This window comes from Pogoniulus pusillus, chromosome 18 (assembly GCF_015220805.1).
Source record: "Pogoniulus pusillus isolate bPogPus1 chromosome 18, bPogPus1.pri, whole genome shotgun sequence".
In the NCBI taxonomy this organism is placed as follows: domain Eukaryota; kingdom Metazoa; phylum Chordata; class Aves; order Piciformes; family Lybiidae; genus Pogoniulus; species Pogoniulus pusillus.
The window spans coordinates 16,044,125-16,061,149 of NC_087281.1; the positions used below are offsets into that span (position 1 = coordinate 16,044,125).

A 17,025-nucleotide genomic window follows, 5' to 3' on the forward strand; every position below is an offset into this window, starting at 1 on the left:
ATCTCAACTCCTAGCCATTTGTTTCACTACTTATATTTACTCTCACTGTTGAAAATGTGCACCTGGATTCAAATAGGAATTTGTTTCGCTTTGTTAAATACAAATCTACTCGAATCAACTGTCTTGGTCAGCTTTTGTTGCCACAGACTATGATAAAAGCATCTTTTACAATATAATCTTTCACTACAGGATTTATTTCCCAGACTTTTGATCATTTTTGGGCTCTTCTTTAAACTACTTCTGAATTACAAATGTCCTCATTAAAATTAGAGCCCTAGGACTGTGCATGGTAGGAGGCCAGCACTGTCCTGAGCCAAAGTCAGATCGACAGACATGCATTACCCAGGCCACCCTATTCATTCTAGTCCTTTAACAACAGGCATAGCATAAGTTGTTTCCTAGTCCTCTGGTATTGCTTTAGAGACCTAATAATAAGATCAAACAAGAGCTTACTTTTTTACCAGCTGTCCTAAAAACCACTTTGAATGAGTCATTTGGATTTACTCAGCTAAGCACACAGCTTCGATTGCGGCTCTTTCACGTTCTTTGTAGCTGTTAGGATGGAAATGACTACTTTGTGATCAGATCTTCTGCATTTTTCCTCAATACTTCTTTGCTCATTTCTCCATTATTGGCAGCTCTGCCTTTCTGCATCATGCTGGATCAAAGCCACTGTTAGGATTCCTTTTGCTTCTAATACTCCTTAATAGTAAACATCCGCAAACTCACTTTCATCCTTTTGTCCCTAATGGTGCTAGCCAGAAACTTCTCCTTGTTCCATTCTCTTATTAACAGTCTCTCAGGACTGAGTAGTGATTTGCATTTGCCACCTCCTTGCATTTTCTGTGCATTTCTTCATTTTTACCTCAAAGCCAGGTTACTTTTCTTAGCTAAGCATGACCTTTTCTCTTGATTGTGGTTTTCTGGGCACCCAATATGTTCCTGCAAATAACTCACAATTAACTTTCATTCTCGTATAGCATGCTCAGGATCATTATTTTACAATTAAGTTTGCCATTCTGATTACTGCAGTGTCAAGTTATGAGTATGCACATGGGAGTTCTTTTAAAGCCAGACTCAATTAAAAGCAGCAGTTATTTTATTCTTACAACATGATTTACATTCAGGGCAAGATTTTCTCCAGTCTTGTCCATGATCTTTACTGATAGGTCAAAATGATCTAATGGGAAACAAAACAAGTGTCACACCTCTCTAGTTCTTTGTTTTAATTTATAGGATAACACCACAACTTGTAGAAACATTGCAAGTTTTGAACCCACAGTAATAGGTCTCACAGTGATTCACTGCCAAACTTAATCATAGAATAGTCAGGGCTGAATGAGACTTCAAGGATCTTCTAGTACCAACCCCCCTGCCATGGGCAGGGTCACTTCACACTAGATCAGGTTGCTCAGAGCTCCACCCATCCTGACCTTAAAGACCTCCAGGACTGGGGCTTACACACCTCCCTCAGCAGTGTATATTTCCAAGGCAAAGATGAGTAGTTCTACCTTGAGAATACATCTGAAGTAGTTTTGAATCCATAACTTAATATGAGAAGGGCTTGGCTGTTAGCAGACAGAATGACTGGCAACATTTAATATTCTCCTGGTAACTGCTGTATAGACATAAGAAGTTATTTCCTATGTGCTCTCCCCATGCACTGATGAACAGCCAAAGCAATTCCTCAAATCGTCATGGTCCTTCCAAGATAATTAAGATTTCTGTGTACTTTTCCTTCTGTCTGTTCCCAGCCAACAGTAAGCCCAAAATCTCTGTGGTACAGGCTCCCTGCATCACATATCTAGACTTCATGCCATCTGCATTTCCCATTCTGGCACTGCTAGTGACATCACTTACACCAAAAGTTACACATAAAGGAGTTTTGACAGTGGAAGCTTTAGTGAATCGCATTTGTCTTATACTCTCACACCTGGAACAGCATCAAGAACCTGTCTCCTACCTGTGCTTGGTCTTTAGGAAAGACAGAGCTCTTCTAAAATTAGTTTTCCACTGAATATGAGCACACCCCAAAAGCACCTGACCTATGCAGCCCCTTAGGAGAAGAGTACAGGAAAAGCCAAGTAAATTGTGCAAATACCTGCACGTTGGTGGACCTCTTGAGATGAACCTTGCAGCTGAGGAGTTCCATCTCTGGTGGGCTGTGAGCTACTGCTCTGGCTTGAATTGCCTGAGGAATTGTTGCTGGCTGAAGAACCCCCTCCACTATCCACCTCTTCAACATTACCTCTCTCGTGGTGAGCAGCGTGGCAATCCTTCCGCATTCTGTTTGCAGGAACACACATATGATCAGGCATTTATTATGCATGCAAATTTGTGCCACCAATGTTAGATGTCCTCAAAACATGTAATTGTAACGTCTCATACCTTTGCAGATCTTTTGACACTTTATGAGATGACAAGGATGATGATGTTAAGCTTATCTGGAACAAAATTGTATAGGACACAAAACAAATCTTTGTCTGTTTTAAGTGGCTCTGGAACCCTGCAAGACAACTTTAGGATTCCTTACCTAATCACAGAATTGTAGGGGTTGGAATGGACCTCAACTGATCAAGTTCAAATCCCCTGCAAAAGCAGGATCACTTTAGGCAGGCTGCACAGGAATGCATCCAGATGGCCTTTGAAAGTCTCCAGAGAAGGAGACTAATGTTACAGTGGTTTCTAAAGATCAACTTTTCCATGAGGTAACCTAGTAGCAAAGAAGAGGAATGGGCTGGAGGGAGCTCAGTGAGAATGATGGGAAACTAGCACATTAAGCCACTATATTTAATCTCGGCATTTTAGCACAGGCCTTAGAATGCAAGCTGGCTGCCCTAGGTCTCTCCATAGTCCCCTGCCTCTCCTCAGCCACAGCAGTGACAGGGCAGGTGGTGGGAATGAGATGAGAGTTATGAGTCAGTTATTGCTGTCTGAAAAGTGCATGTAGCAATGAGAAATGGAATGTGTTAGGTATCGATCATGCACACCTAGGGGAAATCAGAATACTGATGGATAGCAAGTACAGTTTGAGATGTTTTGTGGTCAAGAACAAGGACCTGAGGACAATCATCTGTACTGCCAAAGTTATGGAGCATAACCCACCAAAACCCACGAACACATTTGGTCATGTTCTGACATGTCACTAAGTTTCAGAAATGACACTCTCATTTACAAGGCATAAACATTAAAATTCTCTGGAACAAGAGAAGTGTCTGCAGTGCTAAGTGGTTTGGTAATTAATCCTGCTGAATATGTAGAAAGCTTTGCTTAAAAGCCATGAATTTGATTTCTGCTCTATCTGTAGGGCTACTTTGTTACATCCTGAGTTATATGCAATTAATTTTCTACTCACAGGTAACAGAATGGAAGTGCTCTTTTTGAACAGAAAATGCAGTGGAACCAAGACTTGCAGGTTCTTTATCTGCATAGCCAAAATTTAACACCTACCTTAACCATTTGGATCTGAACCACTTTTTAATGTTGTCCAAACTGACAGGTCCCCCCCAAATGTTCCTCAGTTGGCTGTGTGTTCCAAGGTATGATGTGGTTAAAGGAGAAACATACATTGGATATCCCAGCGGCTGATCGCATGAAGAGTTAATTAAGTTCCGCAAGACCTGTTTATTGTTCTGGATGCTTCCTCTCTCGGGGTTACGATTGCGTAAGAAAATCAGTTCCTGCTGCTGCCCAGCCCAGAGTCCTCTAACGCACTCCTTGTTGACCTACAGGTAGGTAAAATACACGTGGATCACGTGAAAACATTTCTTACTTAAGATGCAGAACTATGCTATCAAGGTAGAAGGGCAGCAGCTATGTGTGCAAGCACCTCATATCTTTATGCCAAGAGGTTTTATGGACTTCTGCAGCTTACTCCCTGCTGAAGCCTGGAATATTCTTTCAGATACACAAACATATGGGTGCAAAACAGAAGTCAGCTGAAGAATCATAGAACCGGCCAGGTTAGAAGAGACCTCCAAGATCATCCAGTCCAACCTAGCACCCAGCCCTAGCCAGTCAACTAGACCATGGCACTAAGTGCCTCAACCAGGCTTTATTTGAACACCTCTAGGGACGGTGACTCCACCACCTCCCTGGGCAGCCCATTCCAATGCCAATCACTCTCTCTGGCAACAACTTCCTCCTAACATCCAGCCTAGACCTCCCCCAGCACAACTTGAGACTGTGTCCCCTTGTTCTCTTGTTGGTTGCCTGGCAGAAGAGACTGACCCCCACCTGGCTACAACCTCCCTCCTTTAGCCTGCACTGCCTACTCTACTTTGGTAACCAAAATCAGCCTCTCCTCTTGTCCAGGTTACTCAGAAATAATACTAGTTACCACAGCCCTAAAGTACTGCAATATTAGGAGGACTTTATATGTACCTTGATAACCTTGAAGCTCAAGTAGCTTTTGTGGAGCATAATAACTTTATATTCATCTGCTCCTTCATCTACCACATGTCTCAGGGTTAACAGCTCCTCTCTGTTGGAGAGTACAGCTCTGCGCCAGGCTGGGTCTCCTTCATGGCAAATCACAACCTTTTCTTCAAAGGATTGGATAGCTTCATACAAAACTGCTGGGTCCTCATACTCATCTGGGCAGGTGAATTGGTCCTGGTAGTAGAGGAAAAAGTATTCAAAAGGCCAGGAATATTTGTGAAAACACTGAAAAAAAAATCACTAATGAACAAAATCCTCTTCTTCTGAAACAGTTGTCAGCTAATTCCCAGGTGATTTGCCATTTGATACAGCATGTCTTTGGGGAGGTAGAAAATTCATTTAATGGTATCATAGAAACATACAGGTTTTGCTTTATTGCAACCTGTTCTGATCTCATGTCTCCATTGGACAAAGACACTCAGAGATTGCCAGTTTATAGAATCATAGAATCAACCAGGTTGGAAGAGACCTCCAAAATCATCCAGTCCAACCTAGCACCCAGCCCTGTCCAATCAGCTAGACCATGGCACTAAGTGCCTCATCCAGTCTTGTCTTGGAACACCTCCAGGGATGGCAACTCCACCACCTCCCTGGGCAGCCCATTCCAATGCCAATCACTCTCTCTGTCAAGAACTGCCTCCTAACATCCAGCCTAGACCTCCTCTAGCACAACTTGAGTTAAGACAATTTTTATCTATTTTTTGCCCAATAGGTTTCCTGTGTTTCCCATACAAAACAGATGCAGTAGTACAAATTAAAAATAAACATTATTAAAAACCCCTACCTGGTGTAGCTTCAGAGACATTCGGATTGCTGGGGCAACAACCTTATGCAGTAGATCCATGTCTGCAAAGACCCACTCATCTTTTGCTGCTATGCGAAAGTCTCCTTTGAATAGTGCATGCAGCCCATAAAGAAAAGAGTCCAAGCTGTAAGAGAAAGCCAGCAGTGACTCGCAGAAATCATTCATGTCTCACCAGGTCAGACCCTTGTCAGCCACTGGTCACATGCTGAGTGTGCTGTCTTGAGCCTAGCTGGGACATTTTAGTGAGAGGAATTAGATTATGGGCTGTGAAAAGGAAACAATGGTGATGTCTATTTCACTCATAGGCTTGCTGAGATGTATAAAACCAAGAACATAAATATAGATAACAGAGTTGCCCTCTGGCTCTGGCTGCCTGCACTTCTCTCCCTAACTTGCTGTCTAACTAATCCATCTTCTTCCTACTCCCCATGGCCAATTCTCCCAACTCACCTTGAACATAAGACAAAGTCTGGGATAAGGTAGAGGCTTGCTCTGTGAACAAATGGCTGTGGAAGAGTGTAGCACCTAGTACAAAGGATGTCCTAAGGATGGCTGGCTGGGTCACAGGATTAATTAATGTGAGATGCTATTTTTTCCCAGAATTAATATTGTTTATTAATTTTGATATTCAGAACTCTCTCCACCCCTAACCACTAACTTTAATAACAGCTGGTTCTTCACAGTCATGACCCAAATTTGGCAAAAGCACAGGCCTTGCACAAGGCAGGCACAAGCTAAGTGTGTGTACCTTGTTTACCACAGGAGAAGCCAGTACATGTAAAAGCCTGTTTCTGGCCCATCAGGCCTACCATAACAAGGGTGCTTCAGAGCTGTGCCAAAGAGAGCAGGTCAAAGAGTGCCAGCTGTTCTGCAATCCTTGTGCAGGCAGCAGAAGCTGCCTCTCATTAGAACATTCACTGCTTGGCCTGGTAATTCTCAGCAGTTCTCTGTGCAAGCTAATTTTTTTTTAACCCAGCTGTAAAAAATATTTTCAGCGAGACTGAGATTGTCATGAAATTCAAACCCAGCCATGAACACTAAACCAGATGTACTGAGAGGAGTACAAAGTTTCAGGGACTGCTAATCAAACCAGGTGAGAGCATGAATCAAGTGACAGGCATTTCATACTGAGACAACAAGCCCTAAAGCAATTACCCGCTGGGTTTCTTTTTCATTTAATATAAGACATGTATATATAAGAGATGTAACCAGTTCTGCCTGGTGGTTGCCTGGACCTGAGGTTAAGCAGGAGGTAAAAGGTACAAAATCAAGTAGTTGTTAGCAAATGCATGCATCAGGGCTTTGCAGAGGGAAATAAACAGCCTTTAGCTCCAATCTGAGCCCCAAATCATTAGTTTCCCACAAACACCTGGATAATGCTTATGTAGCAGGATTGCCATCCTAACGCTGCCCTGAAGAAGTGATCTTGAAATTAAGGAAAGCAGAACCATCTGGTAAAGCCACATATCTCTTGCAAACCCACAGGACACAGTTTCATATACCTGCCAAGATTTTCCTCAGTCTTACAGCAGCTGATCTTTTCAGACTGTAAAGGCTCCGAGGAGAAGCTGCATTAAGGTGTTAATGGTTTTCATTACCACTCAGGCTTTCTCCAGAGAATGTATAATCTCTCCACATAACTGGGCCTTCTTAATTATTTTAGGCAAAGGGGAAAAAAAATCTTTTTTTTTTCTTTTCTCCAAAGGAAGGATGAGAGATACTGGGAGGCTGCTTGGCCTATCATCAGCTTAGACACATTAGAAATTAAAATGGAAAGATATCGATGTTGTTAGCAGAAAAGAGCTGGATGCCCATTCTCTTCACAAAGGGACTCACTGGTAGGGCCAAGGCCAGTCAGGAATGCAAGGCTGCTGTAATCAGGCTACTTTCCTGAGTACAGGGAAACTCTTGTGAATTCTTAGATGATTTGTGCTTTTTATTACTAAGTTACATATTAAAACGTATCTGTGTGAGACAGGCATTCACTTACACTCCTCATACTGAACACATCCAAGCACCAATTTCTGTGTGAGTTATGTGTCTTCAAGGAGAAGGTCCTGATGTCCACTGACTTTCAATCAATCACCTCAAAATGATAATACAGTCACTGAATTATTTCAGTTAAGATCATTGAGTCCAACCATTATCTAACTGCCAAGTCTAGTGCTAAACCATGTCACTTAACACCGCATCTCTGTGTCTTTTCAACACCTCCAGGGACGTGGATTCAGCCACTTCCCTGGCCAGGCTATTCAGTGTTTTGAGAACCCCTTCAAGAAGAAGTTTCTTATGCTATCCAATCCAAACCTACCTTGGTTTACTTGAGGCTATTTCCCCTCATCCTATCACTAGTAATATGCCTGAATACTGCTTACTAGCTAGGAGAGCCCTAGAATATACCAGTGAGGGGAAAACCCCCCAAATGGTGAATGCTGACAGTGTGGTCAAATACGTGGCTATCATCTCCTTGAAAGGGCTAGAAATCAGGAAGGGTCCTTTCACTCACCCACCCACCAGACACATCCAGCCTATACAGCTGAGTCCTTGCATAAGGAAAAAAAACCCACATTTCTGTATCTAAATATTCTTCCCAGATTAAAAAAAAAACTACCCTGAGCTCTGCACTTAATGATGATCTGTAGTATAGCTCTTCCCCACACCACTGTATTTGCTGTGAAAAGTTGGCTGGGTTGAAGAGAGCAGTAAGCAGGAAAGAAAACTGCTTTTTACATCATTACAGGCTCTCAGAGCCAAATCTGAACACCAGGGCAGACAAAGAGTTTGCTTTCACATCAATGTCTTACAGGCATCAGCACACACTAAAACAAGCTGCTGTGAACAGCAGTATGTGCTGAAAGCAAGTCCAGGACTAGTAAAGCTATGCAAACTGCAGCTGAGCATCTGCAGAGGCAGAGGAGTGAAGCACATGAGGCTCTCAGTGTGCCTAGTTAGGGAAGACTCATCCACTTCTCATCCCTCTGCATAAGTTGTTCTCTAACCAGCATTTTTAAGAACAAATATGACTGCTACAAGGAGCAAAGCAGTGATGGCAGCAGTTGTGAGAGACTGAGAGGCAATTACTTTATAGATTGTGTTTTCCACACCAGAGGGGTCTGGAGGAGACTGCTGTATTTACAAAACCACGGACATCTTTTATTCTCCTGCCAAGCATAATGAGGCTTTTGGGTACGTTCTGCCTGTACGGTGACACTGTCTCAAGCCGTTACTTCTGTATCACACAGCCCTTAATCCACATAAGATACAGCTGTTGTTATTCTTCTCATTGCTGTGCTCTCTCCTGAAGACTAACGAGATTATAAGGAAGCTGTAAAGCCAATAACTTTGATCTCAGAACTGACTCAGGGCTGCTGCAGGTTTATTGGCCCAGTTTTAATACACCCAAATCTGCTGTAGTTACAGGATCATTGAAAATATTTTTCAATCTAGCTAAGGTAAATTCATATGCCAAAGAAAGAAGTTTAATCAGTAAGAGGCATAACTATTTCTGGCAACATTTCTAGCCCTCTGAACTAAAACCCCAAAGAGCTGCTGTCACCACTGCAAGCTATTTTAGAACAAGACTACTAGGTGTGTGGGAGCCATCAGCCCCTCAAATGTGCAAAAAGGAGAGGATAAAGTAGCACCACAAATATCAGGAGGAGTGCAACAGGGCCAAAGTAAACAACCCCTCCTACTGCACTCCTTGCAAGCCTGAAAACAGCATGGATGAAGACTAATGATCTGGCAAATATGTATCTATGTATTTTGCACACCAAACTCCATCCTCTGTCTGCAACTCACAGACCTTTCCCATTGGTTGTTTTGCTTTATTCAAGGAATAAAGAAACATGCATGCATTTGAGCTGGTGGTAGCTCACCTGAATGAAATACATTCAGTAGTAACTCTTCTAAAGTTGGTGTTTTAGGTGACAGAAGTTGTGAACTAAGAGTCAAACTTTTCTCCCCTGCTCTGGCTCTGCTCAGCTCTGGCAGTCATAAAACCTGCACTGTCTGCTCGAACTCCCACTAACAAGGCAGCATCGTTAGCACATTGCAGTGCCATGTTCTGTGCTCTTCACCTCTTTCCCCCTAGATGGTGTGCAAGTGGAGGGAAGCACCAAGTAGGGCCAGCTGCCTCCTTGAGCTTCAGGGTGAGCAGCAGTTACTTCAGGCAGAACTATTCTCTGGAACGGCCCTCTGTCCAAGCTCAGTGATACCTGAGCATGCAGGCTTAGTACTGTTGGAAGTGTCTGATAAGCGTTGCTTTATTTACAGATTTTTCCATTTGTCCAAATTTGAAATGTATACTAATCATTTATGTATTTAGTAGGTCTGGTGGCTGAAGAGAATCACCAGGTAATTTTTTACAATGCTTATCTAAACATATCACTCATGTGTGTATAAATGAATTACAAAGTCATGTCGTTCCTCAGACTGCATTTTGTGCAGGATGCCTCCTGATGACAGTTTAAAAGAGCACCTACTGATTTGCATAGCAATGTTCTGCCTTTTTAATGAATACATTTATTGTGTAATCTAGTGTTAATGTTGGGTTTCTACTGACATTTACATGAACAGGTACACTGACTAATTATTTACATACATTATATAAGAGCACAGTGACATTTACTGATTAATAGATTAGGCAAAATCATGTGTAAATGAGTGCAAATTGGTAGTTTACATACACAATGTAAACTTGAATCTCAGTTCTGCAGTGCACAGCTCAGTGTAATGTTTGCATTACTGTTTCTGTGCAGCAGGAGCATCACTCCTCGCAAGACAGCAAAGGCTAGACTTAGTCCAGAGAAAGTCTCCTACTACCCACAGTTACCCTCAAGAACAAAGGATGGACCACAGTGCACAGATGCTTGGCTATTTGATCACGTTGGACATATCACAAACAGCCACAGAAATAAACTTGAGGAGAAAAACTACAATGCACATCTGGCCATTACATCTCGAACTCATTACAAAACCTCTTTCAGTGTTACATACAAGATGCTTCGCAGCCAGAATCAATAGAAAGGCCTGAGATTAAATTCAAGGCCATTTCTCAATGTCTACTAGAATAATCTAAACAATCCAATTTTTTGCTGTCCAATATCTGAGTGTGACAGAGCATGTGTTAGGAGCCCTGGTCTCTTCCAACGTGAGCCAGCTCCCAACAGCCCTGCAGGCAAGTATATCCCTCTCCTGCAGACATCTGGCTGTGAGATTCCCTGTTCTTACATCATCTCTGCAGAAAACTGAAACTCTCTTCAGGCTGAACAGACTGCAAAAGGTCCCAAAAATATCTCATGACATTTTTCTGAGGAAAAGGATTATGAAACATCACCTAAGGAACAACTCCTTCATTTTCTGAGGACCTGACTCAATGCAGACCTGCCTCAGCCCCACAACTGGCAGAAGAGTACCAGCGATCATGCTCTAAATCATCCTCTGTAGGAGTTGCTGTATCTCCGTCTCATGGTAGGCTTGGATAGGCCAAAATAGGCTTATACATGTCCTGGCTTGCCCAGACATGTTTTTCTGCTCTCCCTCCTTCTGCTATGGGGAGAAGCAACTGCAGGAAAGAGGACAAAGAACCTGGATCCACTGAGTTAAAGGACTCTGGCTTGCCCAGACATGCTCCCCTGCTCCCCCCAGCTTCTGTGCTGGGAGAAGCAAACAGCCTCCATAACACTCTGTCAAACACAGAGAGATGGGAGGGAGACTTCTCACTAGTGCCTCAAGTTAGACCTTGGGCACATCTTCTGGACTCAGTAGCTTTGCCTGTGTTGGACAAAGTCTCCCTCAGCCTGGCATACCATATAGTTGTATTCGTATTGGAGTCTCACTGACTTACTGCTTCTCTGTGTTTAAATAAGTTGTGAAGATCTGTGTGAAGCTGTAAACCCAGTAAGAGCTTCCCTCTGAGCTGAAGTGAATGTACTTGGAGGATTTTTGTTGATAAAGGTCATGATGTCAGAGGGTAGCACACCCAGCTTGCTCCTTAGTTAAAAATTTCTACTGGGTAGTTTTTATCAATAAAATGAATATATAAATTCTCTAAGAAATGAATAAATGTGTTTCACCAAAGCAGTGTGGTCTTTTGTACCTGTAGCCATTGCTGACTTGAATTCTGCTACTCAGATTCCTTTTTTCTCTCAGATCTTACTGACAGTTGAACTGGTAATTTAACTAGGTGGGTAAGTGACACAGTTTTTCCACAGTGAAACTTTTCTAGGGAAAGCTTTTGTGAAATAGCACTGTAAAAGAGAGTGACAGAAGCTTCCACATAATGTAATATCTAAAATATAATAATTTGATACTGCCCTGGAGCACTTGCTTAACAAAAAAAAAGAAAACCAGGGCTTGATTAAAGATACAGGGTAAAATACAGAACAGATTCAGAAAAAACAGGGATAAAACTATGCACTGCATGAGTTCTGCATTTTTTGCCTTCCTACAAACCTTTTTCTTTCCAGGAAAAGTTTGTCATTTTAAGTATGGAGTGTCCACTCACCAAAAGAGAGGAACTAATTTGGCTCACTGGTAAATTTGCAGATTTAAAAAAGACATGGCATAGCTGACTCCTGCAAGTTTATGATGAAAATCTTTACTAAAGACTTTGCCAATAATTAACATTCATATTTTCCATGTTAAGCTTTGGAAAGTCTGTGTAATGCTGTGCTAGTTTGAGCCTGGGATATTTTAGTGAGAAGAATTAGATTATAGGCTGTGAAAAGGAAACAATGGTGATGTCTGCTGCACTCATAGGCTTGCTGAGATGTATAAGAACACCACCACAAACATAGATAATGCAGTTGTTTGCTCTCTGGCTCTGGGCTGTACTTTTTTTCCTCTCTCTAACTTGCTGCCTAACCAATCCATCTGCTTCCTAACCCCCCTGGCCGACCTTCTAATTTCACCTTGAACATAAGGCAAAGTCTGGGGTAAGGCAGAGGGGTGGGAAGAAGGTGGAAGGGTGGTTGGAAGCCCCGCCTGGAGACTCTGGTTTCTAGAAGGGCTGTTGTGTTTCTGTGTTACCTTTTAAACTGGTATACTTCTGTATACAGCTGTATATATTGTAAATACCTGCTTGTATGTTGTGCTAAGCTGTAAATGTAAAGCTTCATTCAATTTCCAGCTCAGCTGAGTCTAGCCTGGGTGATTTTCTTAAGTGTGGGGGAGTGGGTAACACCCAAACCATCACAAATGTCTTTGCATTAGCTACTATGTAAGCCAATGCAAATAGGTCATTGTACGCTGTTGTTACATCTCTGCTAGTGCCAAAACACTGTAATGAAGATTTTAAGAGGTGATGGAAAGTACATGCAATATAATGACAGTTTCAGGAAGCTTTTGTGATATTTTTAGATGCCTTTCCAATATCACTGTGACATACCTGCTGCAGGTCCAGATCAAAATCACTGTAGTCTTTTCTCAAAACAATTAATCATCACTTCACATCAACCTTTCTATCATGTCCCCAAACTCTAACATTTGAATCATCAAAAAAAACCCCTAGGCAATTAAAGAAATATTAATGACTCCCAAAACATCACACTGATTTTAATGTGCAGAAATGAAGGGAGAGGATACTTGACCCAGAATAAAACTGCTAGTGGAAGAGAATGTGCAAAGAGTAGAAGAAAAGAGTTAATAAAATCCACTTTAGAAAGCAGAAAGCTGCAGTCTGCCAGGAAAAAAGCCATGTGGGCCACAAACATTTTGAAAGAGGAAGGCATAAAACCAAACATTACAAACATCTCAACAGATAAAAAGCTAGAATGAATATTTAGAAGGATTGTTTTCTCTTACAACAGCAAATGCATTCACAATCACACATGCTGTCTTTGTTTGCTTGTTAGTATGACAAATCCTCTCTAAAGAGCACATTGATTGAGGGCTAGCTAGCCTTGTTCACTGTTGTGTGCCAACACACCAGGTCACGTAGAAACTGTATTTACTCAACTTCTGGTTGCTAAACTCACATGAACACAGTAATTCAAATGCACCTAATAAGCATCTAACATTTGGTAAGAAGTTAGACTATACGAAAATAAAGCTTATTTCATTCATAAAATGACTTATCTATAGAACAGTGTCAATTTTAAAACCCAAACAACTTGGAACTCTTAGTGGGAACTGAATAATCCCTAATGAACGTGTGAGGTGAAGAGCATTATTCAGAGACAATTTTAACCAAGCTTATTGTCATCTAAAAGGCTCTTTAGGAAGAAGTGAATGAGTAAGGTAGACTGAGAACAAAGATATGAGGTTCTCCCTCCCTCAGTCACCAGAGCAAAGTGGCACAATGGACAGGAGTAGAGCCCTGAGGAATACAGGACCTTTGCAGGACCTATTCTTTAGCTAACCAGATGTTGGGTGGCTTAGCAGTTTCATTCTCTCCTGATGGAATTTAGGGTGCCAGTAACGAGGCCAGGCATGAGTGAACAAAAGCAATGACCACCAGTACCCATTCTTTGAATGCAAAATCTTGCTTTGTCATGTGAAGTTAAAACTGGTATTAGTTATTTACTCGGCTACCAAAGAGAAAGATGTCCAGGAATGGCAGAGAGTAAATTTAAGGAGGTAAGAGACTTCGTCTTGATGTAATCTGTTGAGATTCCACTCTAAGTGGAAAAAGACAAAGAGGTCTTTGCTTTGAGGAAAAAGAATTCCTAAAAATTACCTGACAGCCATATTATGGGATGCAGTTCCCAAAGCTCTTCGACCCAGTATACACAAGGCAAAGGAAAGTGTCACCAAAGGAGAATCCTCGTCACTGTCCAAGTGCTGTAAAGTTTTAAGAACAGTCTGTTATTCTAAATGCAAATAGCATCTTTAAAAGGACTGCAATCCTAAACAGGAAATATGCCTGTAGCTCAGCCTACACAAAACCCCCTTTCTTTGCAATTAAACAGAGCAAGAATAAAGGCCATTGCCAGCAGAGGCCTTCTGCAGAAAACAGACTTAGTTTATGCACTGGCTACAGACAGAACATTTCAGTCTTGGTGGCAAGATCCCAAGAGAGGGGAGCTTTGGTGGCAATGAGTTTTTCAGTTTGGTTGTTTTGGGTTTTTTCCCCCTTTTTTTTTTTTTTTAACAGATCTGACATTCTAAACCAGAGCAGATTCCTTACAGCTGAGAGACAACTGCTGCAACTGGAGGCAGCCAAACCCATTTTCATGGGATGCAGTGCCTATGAAACCCCACTACAGATTCCAGAAGGAAGAATTCTTTGGAAATGTTTAGAGGAACACACTTTTGTTTTAGTAACAATATATGTCTGAATTGTATCCCACTGATGACACTGACCTCACATTTCAAAAAGCAGTCAAAACATTTCATTTACATTTCCTAGCTCGAGAGAGTTTCTTTACTGAAAGTTTTGCTAAGAAAACTTTGCTATCAAGCAGGAGGAAAAAAAAAAAGAAGCTCCTTTCATGACTGTGAATCTTTCAGAGAATACAGACTATTACTTCAGTCCATGCACTCAGCGACTTCCTATAATTTTCTTTAAAGCTGAAACTAGTTATAATGGAGAATGTAATTCCTTCCATAAAATACATTGATTTCTAGGGCTACGTGTAAAAGTGAAGCTTTTTTTTTGCATCTCATCTCCATGAATTTTACCTCCTATGCTAGTTTGAGCCTAGCTGGGGTATTCTAGTGAGAGGAATTAGATGATAGGCTGTGAAAAGGAAACAATGGTGATGTCCACTCATAGACTTGTTGAGATGTATAAAAGCAAGAACATAGACAACAGAGTCTCTTGGGCTCTGGCTGCCTCACTTCTCTCTCTAACCTGCTGTCTGTGTAACTAATCCTTCTGCTTCCTAACCCCCATGCCAATTCTCCAAACTCACCTTGAACATAAGGCAAAGTCTGGGATAAGGTAGAGAGGTGGAAAAGATGTGGAAGGGTGGTTGGGAGTCCCTCCTGGGGACTCAGGTTTCTGCGAGGGCTGTTGTGTTTCTGTATTACTTTTTAACCTATATATTTCTGTCTATAGCTGTATATATTGTAAATACCTGCTTGTATATTGTGCAAAGCTGTAAATATAAAGCTTCATTCTAATTTCCAGGCTCAGATGAGCCTAGTTTGGGTGATTTTCTTAAGTGTGGGGGAGTGGGTAACACCTAAACCATCACACCTCCATATAATCATTGAATTATAAAAACACAAGCAAAATATGTGTGCCCATGTGCACACTAGTGCAGGCATTTGTTTGCTCTTTGAAGTTTAACTGCCAAGTCTGTTGGGCATTTCTAAAGCTGTCTATTTGAAAGCCTCACCCACATAACAAGTGAAAAGATCCCATCATTTAACAATGGTTTTGCTGCAATGTGCAATTCATTGTGTCAGAACTTGAGAGGTGAGACACGCAAATGTGAAAGAGAAGAGAGAGAATATTCCCAGTAGGAGAGGATGGTGGGGAGGGCTCAGAGGACAATTCAATGAAAATGGTGTTAGTGTGATGATATGCAGAGGAACTGGTGGAATGGTAGTCAAGGTTAGACACATGAGAAGGAACCCACATGGAGAAGAAACTGAAGTGGAGAAGAAACACAAAGATGAAATACAAAGATGAAATGATGTTATGTCAGCTAAGGTCAGTGTGCACTAAGTGATCTCAAATGAAACATGCACCAATAACAGTGCATAGTGGCCAGGAAAGATACATTTCTCTTTTTTTGCCATTATCAGCAATAATCAGAAAATTAAAGCAAGGGAATATGCTTGCTTGAAACTGTATTCTCCCTCTGGGCTATTATGTGTATTTCATGGAAATACAGTAGTGCATTTGCAGCAGATGATTGCTGACCATCAGTAATCTTAGTGGCTGAAAGCTTATGACTGCATAGCTATAAACCTGTCCTTGACCTTCTAGAGCTGTGCAGTAATCTCACACATTTTTGTGGCATGGTTCACATTTGAATTATGAGGTGTCAGGGATGACCTGTACTTGCAGTGAGTTTGTTATGTACTTCCCTACCACTGGGAGACTGTATCCAAATAGAGGCAAACTTTTGGAGTGGATACATAAATTATCTCACATGTTTGGCAAATGTACCCAAATACTGGCACCACAGAAAGAACATAACACTGAAGACTTTTCCTGGAAGGAGCCTGCTATAGCAGTACTTTTGTGAATGCTTCTTATACCCATGCTTTCTGGAAAATTAACAGGGTTGGAAATGTGCACAATTCAAAGACTAATTCTCCCTAAAACTCTACTTTTCCCACACAGCTAGTCTCCAAAATATGGGTGTTTTCCATTCCACAAAACCATGTTAAATCTGACCACTTAAATGAAATAAATGTTACTGTATTAATCCCGAGAAAACAAAAGAGTAGCTATGCATCATTTAACTCCTATCTTAAAACAACTGCTGCTAAAGACAGGGGCAGGGAAAAAAAAAGCAAGCTTACCTCCACCCTTTTTCTAGCACAGAACTGAATCCAGTCCAGATAAACACTGCAGAAACTAGCTCTGGTTATTCCTTGGAGACACGGAACGTAATCTTCATCTATGTTAATGTTAAACATTGCAAGGTCACGCTCAATGTAATGCCACTTTGCATAAGGCTGCAGTACCTTTTGGATAGATTCATCTTTTATCCATTCAAGGATTTTAGGAGAACTTGCTGTAAAGTATATTATGCTCTGTGGACAAAATGTGCAAAGGTTAGTCACTCTGTTTCTGCTTAATGCAGGTATGATTTACACAGAAGAGAATAAATCAAGTAGTATCACATGAACTACCCATAATAGTTCATATGGGTCTT

General features: G+C 41.5%; 2 protein-coding genes across 3 annotated transcripts in view; one reads left to right on the top strand and one right to left on the bottom strand.

Annotated features, from left to right (window-relative positions):
- NTPCR (nucleoside-triphosphatase, cancer-related) overlaps positions 1-11,326 on the top strand; it is a 37,132-nt gene extending 25,806 nt beyond the window's left edge. The window contains exons 6-7 of one of the 2 annotated variants that reach the window (XR_010305581.1): positions 3,500-3,731; positions 10,006-11,326. The gene's annotated coding sequence lies outside the window, so the exon portion shown is untranslated. The remainder of the gene's footprint in view (positions 1-3,499; positions 3,732-10,005) is intronic. The other variant, XM_064158545.1, reaches the window with a different exon arrangement.
- Positions 1-17,025, bottom strand: part of PCNX2 (pecanex 2) — a 162,995-nt gene that overhangs the window by 8,322 nt on the left and 137,648 nt on the right. Inside the window, exons 27-32 of the mRNA XM_064158542.1 lie at positions 16,670-16,903; positions 13,926-14,029; positions 5,225-5,369; positions 4,384-4,614; positions 3,451-3,725; positions 2,102-2,286 (exon numbers count right to left, since the gene is read on the bottom strand). Of these exons, the coding sequence (XP_064014612.1) occupies positions 2,102-2,286; positions 3,451-3,725; positions 4,384-4,614; positions 5,225-5,369; positions 13,926-14,029; positions 16,670-16,903 (1,174 nt within the window). The remainder of the gene's footprint in view (positions 1-2,101; positions 2,287-3,450; positions 3,726-4,383; positions 4,615-5,224; positions 5,370-13,925; positions 14,030-16,669; positions 16,904-17,025) is intronic.